The 17,407-nt window shown below is 41.2% G+C and overlaps 1 protein-coding gene across 1 annotated transcript in view; it reads left to right on the top strand.

Annotated features, from left to right (window-relative positions):
* Positions 1-17,407, top strand: part of LOC139755491 (ornithine decarboxylase-like) — an 83,549-nt gene that overhangs the window by 7,951 nt on the left and 58,191 nt on the right. The window contains exons 2-3 of the mRNA XM_071673828.1: positions 14,218-14,295; positions 14,457-14,629. Coding sequence (XP_071529929.1) covers positions 14,242-14,295; positions 14,457-14,629 — 227 coding nt within the window. The 5' untranslated portion in view covers positions 14,218-14,241. The remainder of the gene's footprint in view (positions 1-14,217; positions 14,296-14,456; positions 14,630-17,407) is intronic.

Below are 17,407 nucleotides of genomic sequence, written 5' to 3'. Positions count from 1 at the left end.
CATATATCCTCTTTGTCAATCTTTCCTCACTCATCCTCTCCATGTGACCAAACCATTTCAGAACACTCTCTTCTGCTCTCTCAACCACACTCTTTTTATTAAGACACATCTCTCTTACCCTTTCATTACTTACTCGATCAAACCACCTCACACCACATATTGTCCTCAAACATCGTATTTCCAGCACATCCACCCTCCTCCGCACAACTCTATCTATAGCCCACACTTCGCAACCATATAACATTGTTGGAACCACTATTCCTTCAAACATACCCATTTTGCTCTCCGAGATAACGTTCTCGCCTTCCACACATTTTTCAATGCTCCCAGAACTTTCGTCCCCTCCCCCACCCTGTGACTCACTTCCGCTTCCATGGTTCCATCTGCTGCCAAATCCACCTCCAGATATCTAAAACACTTCACTTCCTCCAGTTTTTCTCCATTCAAACTCACCTACCAATTGACTTGTCCCTCAACCCTGCTGTGCCTAATAACCTTGCTCTTATTCACATTTACTCTCAGCTTTCTTCTTTCACACACTTTACCAAACTCAGCCACCAACTTCTGCAGTTTCTCACACAAATCAGCCACCAGCACTGTATCATCAGAGAACAACTGACTCAATTCCCAAGCTCTCTCATTCACAACAGACTGCATACTTGCCCCTCTTTCCAAAACTTTTGCATTCACCTCCCTAACAACTCCATCCATAAACAAATTAAACAACCATGGAGACATCGCACCCTTGCCACAAACCGACATTCACTGAGAACCAATCACTTTCCTCTCTTCCTACTCCCACACATGCCTTACATCCTCGATAGAGATTTTTCACTGCTTCTAACAACTTGCCTCCCACACCATATATTCTTAATACCTCCCACAGAGCATCTCTATCAACTCTATCATTGCCTTCTCCAGATCCATAAATACTAGATACAAATCCATTTCCTTTTAAAGTATTTCTCACATACATTCTTCAAAGCCAACACCTGATCCACACATCCTCTACCACTCCACTGCTCTTCCCCAATCTGATGCTCTGTACATCCCTTCACCCTCTCAATCAATCCCCTCCCATATAATTTCCCAGGAATACTCAACAAACTTAATTTGAGCACTCACCTTTATCCCCTTTGCCTTTGTACAGTGGCACTATGCATGCATTCTGCTGATCCTCAGGCACCTCACCATGAGTCATACATACATTAGATATCCTCACCAACCAGTCAACAACAGTCACCCCGTTTTTTTTAATATATTCCACTGCAATACCATCCAAATCCGCTGCCTTGATGGCTTTCATCTCCCGCAAAGCTTTTACCCCCTTCACCGATGTTCCCATTTGTTCTCTTGTCTTATGCTCTTTATTTATCTCCTTCCAAAACATCTTATTCTCCCTAAAATTTTATGATACTCTCTCACCCCAGCTCTCATTTGCCCTCTTTTTCACCTCTTGTACCTTTCTCTTGGCCTCCTGCCTCTTTCTTTTATACATCTCCCAGTCACTTGCATTATTTCCCTGCAAAACTCATCCAAAATCCTCTCTCTTCTCTTTCACTAACAATCTTACTTCTTCATCCCACCACTAACTACCCCTTCTAATTGGCCCGCCTCCCACGCTTCTCATGCCACAAGCATCTTTTGCGCAAGCCATCACTGCTTCCCTAAATACATTCCATTCTTCACCCACTCCCCTTAAGTCCTTTGCTCTCACCTTTTTCCATTCTGCACTGTCTCTCCTGGTACTTCCTCACACAAGTCTCCTTCCCAAGTTCACTTACTCTCACCACTCTCTTCACCCCAACATTCTCTCTTCTTTACTGAAAACCTCTTCAAATCTTCACCTTCACCTCCACAAGATAATTATCAGACATCCCTCCGGTTGCACTTCTCAGCACATAAACATCCAAGTGTCTCTCTTTTGCATGCCCATCAATTAACACGTAATCCAATAACGCTCTCTGGCCATCTCTCCTACTTACATACTTATACTGATGTATATCTCTGTTTTTAAACCAGGTTCCCAATCACCAGTTCTTTTTCAGCATACAAATCTACAAGCTCTTCCATTTCCATTTACAACACTGAACATCCCATGTACACCAATTATTCCCTTAACTGCCACATTACTCACCTTTGCATTCAAATCACCCATCACTATAACCTGGTCTCATGCATCAAAACTACTAACACACTCACTCAACTGCTCCCAAAACACTTGCCTCTCATGATCTTTCTTCTCATGCCCAGGTGCATATGCACCAATAATTACCCATCTCTCTCCATCCACTTTCGGTTTTACCCATATCAATCTAGAGTTTACTTTCTAACTCTCTGTCACATACTCCCACCACTCCTGTTTCAGGAGTAGTGCTACTCCTTCCCTTGCTCTTGTCCTCTCACCAACCTCTGACTTTACTCCCAAAACATTCCGAAATGACTCTTCCACTTTGCCCTTGAGCTTCGTTTCACTCAGAGCCAAAATATCCAGGCTCTGTTCCTCAAACATACTACCTGTCTCTCCTTTTTTCTCATCTTGGTTACATCCACACACATTTAGACACCCCAATCTGAGCCTTCAAGGAGGATGAGCACTCCCCACATGACTCCTTCTTCTGTTTCCCCTTTTAGAAAGTTAAAATCCAAGGATGGGAGGATTTCTAGCCCCCCCGCTCCCGTCCCCTTTAGTCGCCTTCTACAGCACGTGAGGAATGCGTGGGAAGTATTCTTTCTCCCCTATTCCCAGGGATAGTTTGTCAAGCATTTACAAATATTTGCTTTCAAAGCTTACCAAAGAGAGATATATGATAGTAAAGAGAGAAAGTATTGGGAGGTTTGGCCCTCTTAATAAAAGACTGCCACATTTCTAGAAGTATTGGAAGATGGCCGATTTAGAGAATACATGATGGGAAGAGTAACTGTTGGAAAGGAATGTGTATTGCTTTTGATATCATGTAATCTTCCAAAGAATTGCAACACTCCAGAACAATTATGCACTCATAACAATTGAGGAACAATCAGGATGGTTCAGGAAGCAATAAAAGATTCACTTCTTAGAGATGGTAAAGTGCTGATAATTGGCTGTCTACCTATCAAAATCTATCTATATATCTGACACCTGATCCCTTTGGGAACTACCTTGAGGAGATGGCCAAGGCAGAAGAGTCTCCATAACCGGTAAATTCCACTGCCACTTCTTAACCTTTAGTGCCTCACCCTATGTGGTCCACTGGCAAAGTGCAACTCTAGTGCAGTGTTTTCATAGATTACTACCTAATGTTCCCACCAACCACTATTGCTTAATGTGTCTACATAATGTTCCAACCAACTACTTATGCCTAATACTCCTTCATACTAGTCCTTCCTAATATTTCTGCTTAAAGCTTATGCATCGCTACTGCCTAAATGTTTCTCCTTATTACTTCTATCTATTGCTTCTACCATTTTGCCAAAAGATAGGGCTAGCACCTTTCATTTGCTTCAGTATGATATAGAGTTAGAAAGAATGAATTGTGTGAGTTAAGTGTTTGTCAAGTGTTCTATTTGACAAGGGGAGATTGTATGTGTGTGGATAGAATGCCAGCAGTCCATTTGTGGGTGAAGCTGGAAGAAAGACAGCTACCTGGGTCAGAGGAGTGCAACTTGACAACCACTGAAGTGCTGACTCACTAAGCAGCCAACACTGACACTCCCAATACCTAGGCTGGTAGTACTGGCAATATACCTCCCAAGTCCTTGGCTGTCTACCATCTACTACCCACTTAAAATGGGTATTTCAGATATAAAGAGATAGACTGGAGAAATTTAAATTCTCATGGTGACAGGGAGTCATGGAGGTGCAAATCTTTAGAATGTTTACTTGAAAACTTCCTATACCAACAAGTTAGTGAGCGCCGAAGGATGGGAGGGACCAATTTACCATCATATCTGGACTTTATTTTTAGACATATTAGCATGGATATTGAGAAGGTAGAATAAGATTCATCATTTGGAAAAAGTTATCATGTTTTGCTCAGGTTTAGCCATGGTAAAAGAGAAAGTTAACAGAGCAGAGGTGAGACAACTTAAGGAGGAGATATGATAAAGACAACTACACAGATCTCATTAATTTCTGTGGCAGCATGGATTGGGGAATGGAGATCTGTAGCTAGGGACCAGGGCAGTGTGATGAGAGGTTCTATGAAATTTTAAATGAACAAATAGGAACATGGGTTTAAAAAGCGAGATATACATAAGTATACTTATGTAAGTAGGAGAGATGGCCAGAGAGCGTTATTGGATTACGTGTTAATTGACAGGCGTGCGAAAGAGAGACTTTTGGATGTTAATGTGCTGAGAGGTGCAACTGGAGGGTTGTCTGATCATTATCTTGTGGAGGCTAAGGTGAAGATTAGTATGGGTTTTCAGAAAAGAGGAGTGAATGTTGGGGTGAAGAAGGTGGTGAGAATAAGTGAGCTTGGGAAGGAGACCTGTGTGGGGAAGTACCAGGAGAGACTGTGTACAGAATGGAAAAAGGTGAGAACAATGGATGTAAGGGGAGTGGGGGAGGAATGGGATGTATTTAGGGAATCAGTGATGGATTGCGCAAAAGATGCTTGTGGCATGAGAAGAGTGGGAGGTGGGCTGTTTAGAAAGGGTAGTGAGTGGTGGGATGAAGAAGTAAGAGTATTAGTGAAAGAGAAGAGAGAGGCATTTGGACGATTTTTGCAGGGAAAAAATGCAATTGAGTGGGAGAAGTATAAAAGAAAGAGACAGGAGGTCAAGAGAAAGGTGCAAGAGGTGAAAAAAAGGGCAAATGAGAGTTGGGGTGAGAGACTATCAGTAAATTTTAGGGAGAATAAAAAGATGTTCTGGAAGGAGGTAAATAGGGTGCGTAAGACAAGGGAGCAAATGGGAACTTCAGTGAAGGGCGTAAATGGGGAGGTGATAACAAGTAGTGGTGATGTGAGAAGGAGATGGAATGAGTATTTTGAAGGTTTGTTGAATGTGTCTGATGACAGAGTGGCAGATATAGGGTGTTTTGGTCGAGGTGGTGTGCAAAGTGAGAGGGTTAGGGAAAATGATTTGGTAAACAGAGAAGAGGTAGTAAAAGCTTTGCGGAAGATGAAAGCCGGCAAGGCAGCAGGTTTGGATGGTATTGCAGTGGAATTTATTAAAAAAGGGGGTGACTGTATTGTTGACTGGTTGGTAAGGTTATTTAATGTATGTATGACTCATGGTGAGGTGCCTGAGGATTGGCGGAATGCGTGCATAGTGCCATTGTACAAAGGCAAAGGGGATAAGACTGAGTGCTCAAATTACAGAGGTATAAGTTTGTTGAGTATTCCTGGTAAATTATATGGGAGGGTATTGATTGAGAGGGTGAAGGCATGTACAGAGCATCAGATTGGGGAAGAGCAGTGCGGTTTCAGAAGTGGTAGAGGATGTGTGGATCAGGTGTTTGCTTTGAAGAATGTATGTGAGAAATACTTAGAAAAGCAAATGGATTTGTATGTAGCATTTATGGATCTGGAGAAGGCATATGATAGAGTTGATAGAGATGCTCTGTGGAAGGTATTAAGAATATATGGTGTGGGAGGCAAGTTGTTAGAAGCAGTGAAAAGTTTTTATCGAGGATGTAAGGCATGTGTACGTGTAGGAAGAGAGGAAAGTGATTGGTTCTCAGTGAATGTAGGTTTGCGGCAGGGGTGTGTGATGTCTCCATGGTTGTTTAATTTGTTTATGGATGGGGTTGTTAGGGAGGTGAATGCAAGAGTCCTGGAAAGAGGGGCAAGTATGAAGTCTGTTGGGGATGAGAGAGCCTGGGAAGTGAGTCAGTTGTTGTTCGCTGATGATACAGCGCTGGTGGCTGATTCATGTGAGAAACTGCAGAAGCTGGTGACTGAGTTTGGTAAAGTGTGTGAAAGAAGAAAGTTAAGAGTAAATGTGAATAAGAGCAAGGTTATTAGGTACAGTAGGGTTGAGGGTCAAGTCAATTGGGAGGTAAGTTTGAATGGAGAAAAACTGGAGGAAGTGAAGTGTTTTAGATATCTGGGAGTGGATCTGTCAGCGGATGGAACCATGGAAGCGGAAGTGGATCATAGGGTGGGGGAGGGGGCGAAAATTTTGGGAGCCTTGAAAAATGTGTGGAAGTCGAGAACATTATCTCGGAAAGCAAAAATGGGTATGTTTGAAGGAATAGTGGTTCCAACAATGTTGTATGGTTGCGAGGCGTGGGCTATGGATAGAGTTGTGCGCAGGAGGATGGATGTGCTGGAAATGAGATGTTTGAGGACAATGTGTGGTGTGAGGTGGTTTGATCGAGTAAGTAACGTAAGGGTAAGAGAGATGTGTGGAAATAAAAAGAGCGTGGTTGAGAGAGCAGAAGAGGGTGTTTTGAAATGGTTTGGGCACATGGAGAGAATGAGTGAGGAAAGATTGACCAAGAGGATATATGTGTCGGAGGTGGAGGGAACGAGGAGAAGAGGGAGACCAAATTGGAGGTGGAAAGATGGAGTGAAAAAGATTTTGTGTGATCGGGGCCTGAACATGCAGGAGGGTGTAAGGAGGGCAAGGAATAGAGTGAATTGGAGCGATGTGGTATACAGGGGTTGACGTGCTGTCAGTGGAGTGAATCAAGGCATGTGAGGCGTCTGGGGTGGACCATGGAAAGCTGTGTAGGTATGTATACACGTGTGTGGACATGTGTATGTACATGTGTATGGGGGGGGGGGGGGTTGGGCCATTTCTTTCGTCTGTTTCCTTGCGCTACCTCGCAGACGCGGGAGACAGCGACAAAGTATAAAAAAAAAAAAAAAAAAAAAAAAAAAAAGGAACATGGGTATCTGTTGCTTCAAATATGGAGGTAAAGTTAAAAAGGAGGGAAAACAGGTTTATTAGAAAAAAAAAAAAAATGTCATCAAGCAAAGGAGCTTCGAGATGTGTATTGGCAGAGACATAGGTGACACTCTAACCAGCCATGTTTAACTAGGTATAAGAAAGCATGAAACCTGGATAGCAGGATGAAAAAGGAGGAGCAAAGAAACTTTGAAAAGAATATTGTGGACGTGGCCAGAGAAAATCCAGAACTTTTCCATAAATGTGGTCTGCTGATGACATGGCACTGGTGGCAGATTCAAGTGAGAAACTGCAGAAGCTGGTGTTTGTGTTTAGGAAAGTGTGTGAAAGGAGGAAGTTGAGAGTAAATGTGAATAAAAGCGGAGTTATTAGGTTTATCAGTGAAAAGAGGCAGGTTATAAGGGGTAAAAAACTGTATGGGAGAACTTGATGGGGCGAATCAGTTACTGTCTGCTGATGACATGGTACTGGTGGCAGATTCAAGCGAGAAACTGCAGAAGCTGGTGTTTGTGTTTAGGCAAGTGTGTGAAAGGAGGAAGTTGAGAGTAAATGTGAATGAAAGCAGAGTTATTAGGTTTATCAGTGAAAAGAGGCAGGTTATAAGGGGTAAAAGACTGTATGGGAGAACTTGATGGAAGTAGAATGTTTTAGATACCTATGAGTGGATTTGGCAGCTAGAGAAACCATGGGAGATGAGTTAAAGATTCCCATAGGTTGGGTGAATGGGCAAAGGTCTTGGGCACATTGAGGAATGGGAATGAGTTAAAGATTCCCATAGGTTGGGTGAATGGGCAAAGGTCTTGGGCACATTGAGGAATGTGTGCAGAGAGAGGTCACACTCTGTGATTACAGATGTACACACACAGCTTCTTCGACAGTTCTATCCATTGCTCTGCTCTGCCTTGTTGTTCCAGAATCTTCTGTATCTCTACACTTTTATACACCTTCAGTATTTCTAGCTCTATGGTTTTTTAGTCCTATCAACTTCATCATGCCTAGGCTTCACTTCCTCAACTATGTTGTTTTCCTCTGCCACAGAATCAGCTCTGTCTTGCCTGTCATCATCTATCATGTCTAAGTTATCCTATCCTTACCCATGTTAAGAGCTTCTTTCAGTGCTATCTCTGTTGTAAAGTTCTCTGACTGTTTTATGTAGTTTCTCTGCCTCAAGTGCTCTGCGGCAGTTTGTATGTTCCCTGTCTGTATCCTCTAGTTTTTATGGTTTTTTTTTTCAACTTTTTTTATCCAGGGGGCTTATTCTCTTGATAAGCTTACTTACAATGCCACACTTTGAGGGCCTCACCTCCCAGTTCCTCCTCCAACTTGTCACTGGCTACATTCCATGTTTATTTACCTATTTCTACTATAAAGGCATGAGTTTTACACTTATGAGTCCCCATCCGATGGACATTATCTGTTATGCAGCCTCTTGAATTTCTTTATGCTGTTTACATCAAAAAAAATTTTCCTTTGCCACTTCCCCTCATTGCCAGGCTAGCACCAGCAGCAAAGAAAGTATATAATTTGCTCACTTCCACTTTCTATCTAGTCATGAATAATACCAAAAGCATAGCCACAGCAAGGCCCCACAGATCTTTTGGTGGTTTCCCCTAACTGCTTTCATATACCCTGGTGCAGCCTTTTGACAGCACATCTCTTATATAACACATGACTGCAAGTTGCTCTATCCTTTGCTAGGCTCACACTCTCCTGCTTGTTCAGGTACCAAATCTTCAAAGCATCTTTCACTCCCACTTCAGACATGTATACCCTGTTAGTCATCATCTCTCATCCATGCCTCATGTCCTAAACCATTTCAGCGCATTCTCTTTAGCGTTCAACATACTCCTCTTACTGTCACACCTCACTCTTATCGTATCATTTCTTATTCAATCAACCCTCCTCATCCCACATATTGTCCACACACATTTCATTTCCAGCACATCTACCCTCTTTACATATTTGTCCAAGGCCCACACCTCGCATCCATGCAGCACTGACATGAGTTTTGTCATCAAACATACCTATTTATCCCCTTGAAGGCTGATCTCATTATCTATGCATTCCTCAGTGCACCCCCCCCCCCCCCCCCCTCACCTACCTTATAGCTCACTTCAGCTTCCATGGTTCCAGTAATTGGCAAATTAACTTCTATGTATGGAAAACACTCTACTTCCTCGGTTGAGTCACATACTCAAAATAATGTGGCTCTCCTCACTGCTAAACCTAATAACCTTGCTTTATTCACATTTACTCTCAACTTTTTCTTGTCATACACTGTCCCAATCTTAGGCACCAGCTTCTGCAATTTCACACTTGAATCTGCCACCAGCATTATGTCATCAGCAAACATAATGACTCACCTCTCAAGTCCTCCTCAACCCCAACAGTCTCTATATCAACTCCTCTCTTCAAGACCTTCTCATTCATCTCCCTCACTCACCATTGCCACAGATCCATCTTCACCTGGCACCACTCGCTCGTCACTTAAAGCAACTTTCCTTCCACACCATGTGACAGCACATTGCACAAAGTTTCTTTATCATTCTTATCATTTGCTTTCTTCGGAGTTATTAACACCATATACAAGTCCTTCCATTTCTCTTAGTGTGTCTTACACACATTCTTCAGAGCAAACACCTGATCCACACACCCTTTACCACTCCTGAAGCCACATTTTCCTCCCAATCCGAAACTCTGTGCTTGCCTCCACCCTCTCAGTCACCATTCTCCCATACAACTTACCTGTTGCACTCGACAAACTTATACCTCTGTAATCCAAACTTTCTCAGGCACCTCACCATGAGCCATACTTACACTGAAAATTCTGACTAACTAGTCAACTATACAATCTCCCCCTATCTTCAGAAATTCAAATGCAAGTTGTTTCACCACCTCTTTTTCAACTCTTTCCATGACTCTCATTTTGCATACCTCCACATCCAAAACATCACCAATCCTTGCGGTAGGAAAGAAAAATATTCCACATATTTCCTGCATGTCCTAGAAGGCAACTAAATTGAGTGTGATTCGTAGGGATGGGGGTGAAATGATAATTTCCACTTAATCCCTGCCTGTCTTAGAAGATGAATAAAGGGTGCTGGAAACCTTCCCCTCCTTGTATTTTAGTTTCTAAAAGTTGGAGCAGGAAGTGTTCATCTTCCTTCCTGAAACCTCAGGATGGGGCTGGGTTGTCTGACTATGTATTGATGTAATTAAGATAATATGGAAGAGATGGGTCTTATGTTTGAGGAAAGGAGCCTGGATGGTATAGCTTGAGCAAAACAAAGCTAAAGGGGAAGAGGGAAGAATGATTTAGGAATGTCTTTAAGATAAAGTCAAGGGGGGAAGTGATAGCTTTTCTGCTGAAAGATGAGTTTGGGGAATGTTTGAAAAAGTGTAGGGAAGTGAGCCCCCAACTGAAATGGGAAGAAATGAAAGTGGATTATGAGAGGTAGATGATTATTAGTGCTTGTGTACCTGGCAATGAGAATAATAAGGAAGAGAAGTGAGTATTTAGGGAGGTGAGTGTGTGTCAGCAGTTTTGATGCTATGAATTGAGTCTTGCTGATGTGTTGAATCTAAGGGTAGGTGATGTAACAGTTGAGGGTATGATTGGGATGCATCGGGTACCTTGTGTTGTGAATGAAAATGATGAACAGCTTTTGGAGATGTGCACTGAAAAAGGATTTGTGGTTGGGAATATCTGGTGTATACATAAGCTTACATGAGTTACAAGGAATGATGTTAAAGGGGCATTATTGGACTATGTGCTGATTGATGGTCATGCAAAGGAGAGACTCTTGGATGTGAATAATTTGAGAGGTTTAGCTGGTGGGATATTTGATCATTACTTAGTAAAGATGAGGTTGAGGTTTTATAGAGGCTAGAGGAAAAGAAGGAAGAAAGATGGTTATGAGAGTGAGCTTAGAAAAGAAGCTTGTGAGAAGTGATGCCAGGAGAGATTGAGTGTAAAATTGCTGAAGGTGGGAATATATGAAACTAAAGAGTGTGAGTTTGGAATGAGAGGTATTTAAGGAAGCACTGCTTACTTATGCATATTTGGCATATTGAACTTAGGAGTTGGACAGATGGGGAGGACAGTAAGTGGTAGGATGAGAAAGTTAAGTTGCTTGCAAAGGAGAAAGGAGAGGTGTATGGATGATATTTGTTAGGAAGAGGTACATGTGTTTTGGAAAGCAGCAGGAGCTGAAAAAAAGGGCAAAATGAGAGTTTGGGAGAGCAAGAATCGGCTAACTTCAGGAAAGTTAAGAAAATGTTTTTGAAGAGGTTTAATACTGTGATTAAAAAAAAAGGACAAATAAGGTCATCAGTGAGAGGTGCAAATGGGGAAGTGGTAACCTGTAGAAATGACGTGAAGAGGAGATGGAGTGAGTACTTTGAAGGGGTATTAAACGTGTTTGATAATGGTATTAACTATATTTTATACTACACTATGCTATATTTGATACTATCATATACTATACTTATACCACTCTCATACTATAAAATACTTTGCTACATCTGTTTCTTTAAGTTTCTTGATTTCATGTTATGTCATCCAGTTATTCTTGCAAGGTAGTGCAAGGAAACAGATGAAAGAATGGCCCAACCCACCCACATACACATGTATATACATACACATCCACACATGGACATATACATACCTATACATTTCATTGTATACATATATATACATTCACAGACATATACATATGTACAATATATACACATGTACATAATTCATACTTGCTGCCTTTATTCATTCCCGTCACCACCCTGCTACACATGAAATGACATCCCCCTCCCCCTGCTTGTGCGCAAGGTAGCGCTAGGAAAAGACAACTAAGGCCACATTCGTTCACACTCAGTCACTAGCTGTCGTGTATAATGCACCGAAACCACAGCTCCATTTCCACATCCAGGCCCCACAAAACTTTCCATGGTTTACCCTAGATGCTTCACATACCCTAATTCAATCCATTGACAGCACGTCGACCCTGGTGTACCACATCGTTCCAATTCATTCTATTCCTTGCACGCCTTTAATCCTCCTGCATGTTCAGGCCCTGATTATTCAAAATCTTTTTCACTCCATCCTTCCACCTCCAATTTGGTCTCCCACTTCTCCTCGTTCCCTCCACCTCTAATACATATACCCTCTTTGTCAATCTTTCCTCACTCTTTCTCCACATGTGGCCAAAGCATTTCAAAACACCCTCTTCTGCTCTCTCAACCACACTCTTTTTGTTACCACACATCTCTCTAACCCTTTCATTACTTATTTGATCAAACCACCTCACACCACATATTGTCCTCAAACATCTCATTTCCAACACATCCACCCTCCTTCACACAACCCTATCTATAACCCACACCTCGCAACCACATAACATTGTTGGAACCACTAATCCTTCAAACGTACCCATTTTTGCTTTCCAAGATAATGTTCTCGACTTCCACACATTTTTCATCGCTACCAGAACTTTCGCCCCCTCCCTCACCCTGTGACTCACTCCGCTTCCATGGTTCCATCCGCTGCCAAATCCACTCCCAGATATCTAAAACACTTCACTTTCTCCAGTATTTCTCCGTTCAAACTTACCTCGCAATTGACTTGTCCCTCAACCCTACTGTACCTAATAACCTTGCTCTTATTCACATTTACTCTCAGCTTTCTTCTTTCACACACTTTACCAAACTCATTCACCAGCTTCTACAGTTTCTCACCCGAATCAACCACCAGTGCTGTATCATCAGCGAACATCAACTGACTCTCATCCACAACAGACTGCATACATGCCCCTTTCCAAAACTTGCATTCACCTCCCTAACAACCCATCCATAAACAAATTAAACAACCATGGATACATCACGCAACCCTGCTGCAAACCAACATTCACTGAGAACCAATCACTTTCTTCTCTTCTTACTCGTACACATGCCTTACATCCTCAATAAAAGCTTTTCACTGCTTTTAGCAACTTGCCTCCCACACCATATATTCTTAATACCTTCCACAGAGCATCTCTATGAATTCTATCATATGCCTTCTCCAGATCCATAAATGCTACTTACTAATCCATTTGTTTTTCTAAGTATTTCTCACATACATTCTTCAAAGCAAACACCTGATCCACACATCCACTGCCACTTCTGAAACCACACTGCTCTTCCCCAATCTGATGATCTGTACATGCCTTCACCCCCCTCAATCAATACCCTCCCATATAATTTCCCAGGAATACTCAACAAACTTATACCTTTGTAATTTGAACACTCACCTTTATCCCCTTTGCCTTTGTACAATGGCACTTTGCATGCATTCTGCCAATCCTCAGGCACCTCACCATGAGCCATACATACCTTAGATATCCTTACCAACCAGTCAAGACACAGTCATCCCTTTTTTAATAAATTCCACTGCAATACCATCCAAACCCACCACCTTGCTGACTTTTATCTTCTGCAAAGCCTTCACTACCTCTTTTCTGTTTACCAAATCATTCTCCTTGACCCTCTCACTTTGCACTCCACCTCGACCAAGACACCCTATATCTGCCACTCTATCATCTAACACATTCATCAAACCTTCAAAACACTCACTCCATCTCCTTCTCACATTCACCAGTACTTGTTATTACCTCCCCATTAGCCCCCTTCACCGATGTTCCCATTTGTTCTTTTGTCTTACGCACTTTATTTACCTCCCTCCAAAACATCTTTTTATTCTCCCTAAAATTTAATGATACTTTCTCACCCCAACTCTCATTTGCCCTCTTTTTTTGCCTCTTGCACCTTTCTCTTGACCTTCTGCCTCTTTCTTTTATACATCTCCCAGTCATTTGCACTATTTCCCTGCAAAAATCTTCCAAATGCCTTTCTTTCTTCTCTTTCACTAATAATCTTACTTCTTCATCCCACCACTCACAACCCTTTCTAATCTGCCCACCTCCCATGCTTCTCATGCCACAAGCATCTTTTGTGCAAGCTATCACTTCTTCCCTACATACATCCCATTCCTCCCCCACCCCCCTTATGTCCTTTTCTCTCACCCTTTTCCATTCTACGCTCAGGCTCTCCTGGTACTTCCTCACCCAAGTCTCCTTCCCAAGCTTGCTTACTTTCACCACTCTCTTCACCCCAACATTCCCTCTTATTTTCTGAAAACCTCTACATATCTTCTCCATCACCTCTACAAGATAATGATCAGACATCCCTTCAGTTGCACCTCTCAGCACATTAACATCCAGATAAATAGATATTTCTAATGAGTCATATCATCTGTACTTTATTTACATTCAAGATTATTGAATTATGTTCCTTGATCTACTCTACTTTTTCTTTCTGTTCATCTTAACTTTTATTTTTTCAACAGCTGTGAAGTGCAATGATAATCCAATGGTCTTAGAGATTCTGGCTGCCTTAGGAATAGGTTTTGATTGTGCATCAAAGGTATGGCTTTGGTTATTTAATGTGAAATTGGTGAGAAGTAAGTGAATTTTATATTGTGATTAAATTGACAGATAACAATTATTTGTTATACTCGTATTGCTGGCAAGCGTATGTTTATCATGTAACAAATTTCTTACATAAATAATTTTTGTGTTACCTAGGCAGAAATTCAGAAGGTGTTACAGATTGGAGTGGATCCTTCCCGCATTATATATGCTCATCCTTGTAAGCCTGTGTCCCATTTGCGTGTGGCATCCAAGTTTAATGTCCCTCTGATGACCTTTGATAATGAGACAGAACTTTACAAGATCAAAGCATATTACCCTGAGGCCCAGTGAGTACTTATATATTCAGTATGTGTATTGTTCATCATTTTGTTAAAAAATCAGAGTTCTTGTGTCATAATTAATATAATTTCTATATCATGTTGACTTTGTTCCTCTTACCATGTGAGAACATTCATATGGTCATTCTTCTTTCATAATTGTTCTCAATTTTCCACATTAGGCAAGGTAGCTCCTGGAGCAGATGGAGAAAAGACCTCATTCACCCACATCAATCTTTTAGTTGTAATGTAATGCATCAAAACCACAGCCCTCTATCCAGAATCAGGCCCATTAGACCTTTCCTTTCTGTCTTACTGCTTTTGTATTTTATCCTTGTTGACTGTTGTATTTGGTCATCTTTTGGGAGTGAAAACATCTTATTTCTCAGCATAGTTAGCAGGTGGTGGAGGGAATAGAGACGGAAAATACAGAAATGACTAACAGTGAACATTTTCTTTGGATTTGTGGAAATCTGGATTCCAGCACTTATGATTTCATTTGTTTTTGAGATTCATGTATATCTGTAGGGAAAATTTTGAGGTGGAGTTAGGGCAAAAATTGAAGGAAGCATAAGTATAGGCAATTGATTAGTTAATGTACGAACAATGGTGTCAACATATTCTTTGTTGATGAGACCACAACATTATTTCTCAGTAACATATTTTCATTTCCATACTGCATCTATGGATACCTCTGTGGATACATAACTGGAGTATGGTTGGCTTCTTGTGAATTTAATGTCACTTTCTTCATTTCATTTATTTCAGCCTCATTAATAAGTTCATAACCAAACCTGGAGATAATCCCTGAATGCATTTCATATCATCTCTTAAAAGGGGAAGTTGGCTGAGGCAGCCCTCTGACCCTTAGCATATTGGTTTTTGAACCCATTATGTATTTTCATAGGTTTTGCAAATTATTTACTTTGGAGGCTAAGCCAAAATGATTTGTCATTATCAGCAAAATTCATATTAATGGATTAGTTGCTGTTAGTAGAACCCTGTTCCACTAGCACCAATGGTTTTAATAATTCTGTGGCAGGTTTGTTCCATATATTATCCATATATGTCAACAACAAAAATTTATGTTTGTGTTTGTATTTCCCCTTTATTTTATCATTAAATGAAAATCCTTTTTATGTTCAAGTAATACATAGAACAGCATAGAATACTTTATGTGAGGATGTCAGAAATAGTAGGAGACTATTAAACACTCTTTCTATTGTTAACATATATTAGGATAGTTGTTTGTTTAACATGAGTGTGAACACTATTACGTTTGCTTAGTGTGTGTCCATACATCCGCATTTGATATGAAGAAACATAGCCTCTCCTAACATGCTTTTTTCCCTTAACCCTTTAGCAGGCAAGACCCTTGGCCTCTACATTTAGATCAACATAAGTATCCCTTGCCTACCTGCTCAAGGCTTAAACACCAGAAAATGAGATCTTTAGATTTTCTTTTTTCCATTATGTAATGAAAGAAATAGGTGTTGAAATAACATACTTGTTCAAACAAATTATATGACTTGATACAGAGCTGAAGTTCATGAGTAGTTGCCCCAGTGTATGCTTTGAAAGGGTGGTGGAATAGGATGGAGGAATTGTAGGGGCGTGCATCTTGAACCTTGTGATGCACATATAGTATTGACAGTTATCACCATTTATGGAGGTGAAATGAGGCAGAGGTCAAGAATTCAGGCTGTGGAAGTGAGCTATTTGAGAAGAGCATGTGGTGTGACAAGATGGAATGAAGAAAGAAATGAAAAGGTGTATGAGAGATGTGGTATGGCAAGGAATGCAAAGGGAATGAATTGTGGAGTGGTAGAGTGGATGAAAAGTAATACTTGAGGTAGTATAGGCATGTGGAAAGAATGTAAGACTGGGAGTTTACAAGGAAAATGTATAATAGTACAGTTAAAGGGGTTGGTGTGAGTGGAAGACCACCTGTGACAGGGGCAAATAGGTTAGAGGAATACTGGAGGGAGAGGAACAGAGGAAGAATGCATGGAATGTTGTATGCAAGGAAGGCATGTAAGGACAGGGATAAGTGGAGACTTTTTTTGCCATAGCCACCCCTTGATGGGAGTTCCTGGAGTGAACAGGTGTCAGAGAGATAGATATTAAGGATTATAGGATTTTGCTGGTATAGATGATGATTAGGGTGTCTGAATGTGTGTGCATGTAACCAAGATGAGAAGAAAGGAGAGAAAGGTAATATGTTCGAGGAAAGAAACCTGGATGTTCTGGCTCTCAGTGAAACGAAGCTGTAGGGTAAAGTGGAAGAATGATTTGGAAAAGTCTTGGTGTAAAGTCAGGGGTTGTAAGAGGATAAAAGCTAAGGAAGGAGTAGCACCACTCCTGAAGTAGGAGTTATGGGAATGTATGATAGGGTTAAGAAAACAGATTTTAGATTGATGTAGGTAAAACTGAAAGTGGATGGAGAGAGGGGTGATTGTTGGTGCTTATGTACCTGGTCATGAAAAGAAAGAGCATGAGAGGCATGTGTTTTGGGAGCAGCTGAATTTTGAGTGTCAGCAGCTTTGATGCATGAGACCAGTTTATAGTGATAGGGTGATTTAGATGCAAAAGTGAGTAATGTGGCAATGAGGTTATGACTGGTGTACGTGGAGTATTCAGTGTTGTGAATGGAAATGGTGAAAAGCTTGTGGATTTGTTTGCTGAAAAAGACTGATGATTGGGAATACCTGGTTTGAAGAGGTATACATAAGTATGCATATGTGAGTAGGAGAGATGATCAAAGGGCTTTATTAGATCATGTGATAA

This window comes from Panulirus ornatus, chromosome 19, assembly GCF_036320965.1.
Source record: "Panulirus ornatus isolate Po-2019 chromosome 19, ASM3632096v1, whole genome shotgun sequence".
Taxonomy (NCBI): domain Eukaryota; kingdom Metazoa; phylum Arthropoda; class Malacostraca; order Decapoda; family Palinuridae; genus Panulirus; species Panulirus ornatus.
Note: the sequence above shows the minus strand (reverse complement) of the source record. Positions and strands in the feature narration are given on the sequence as shown.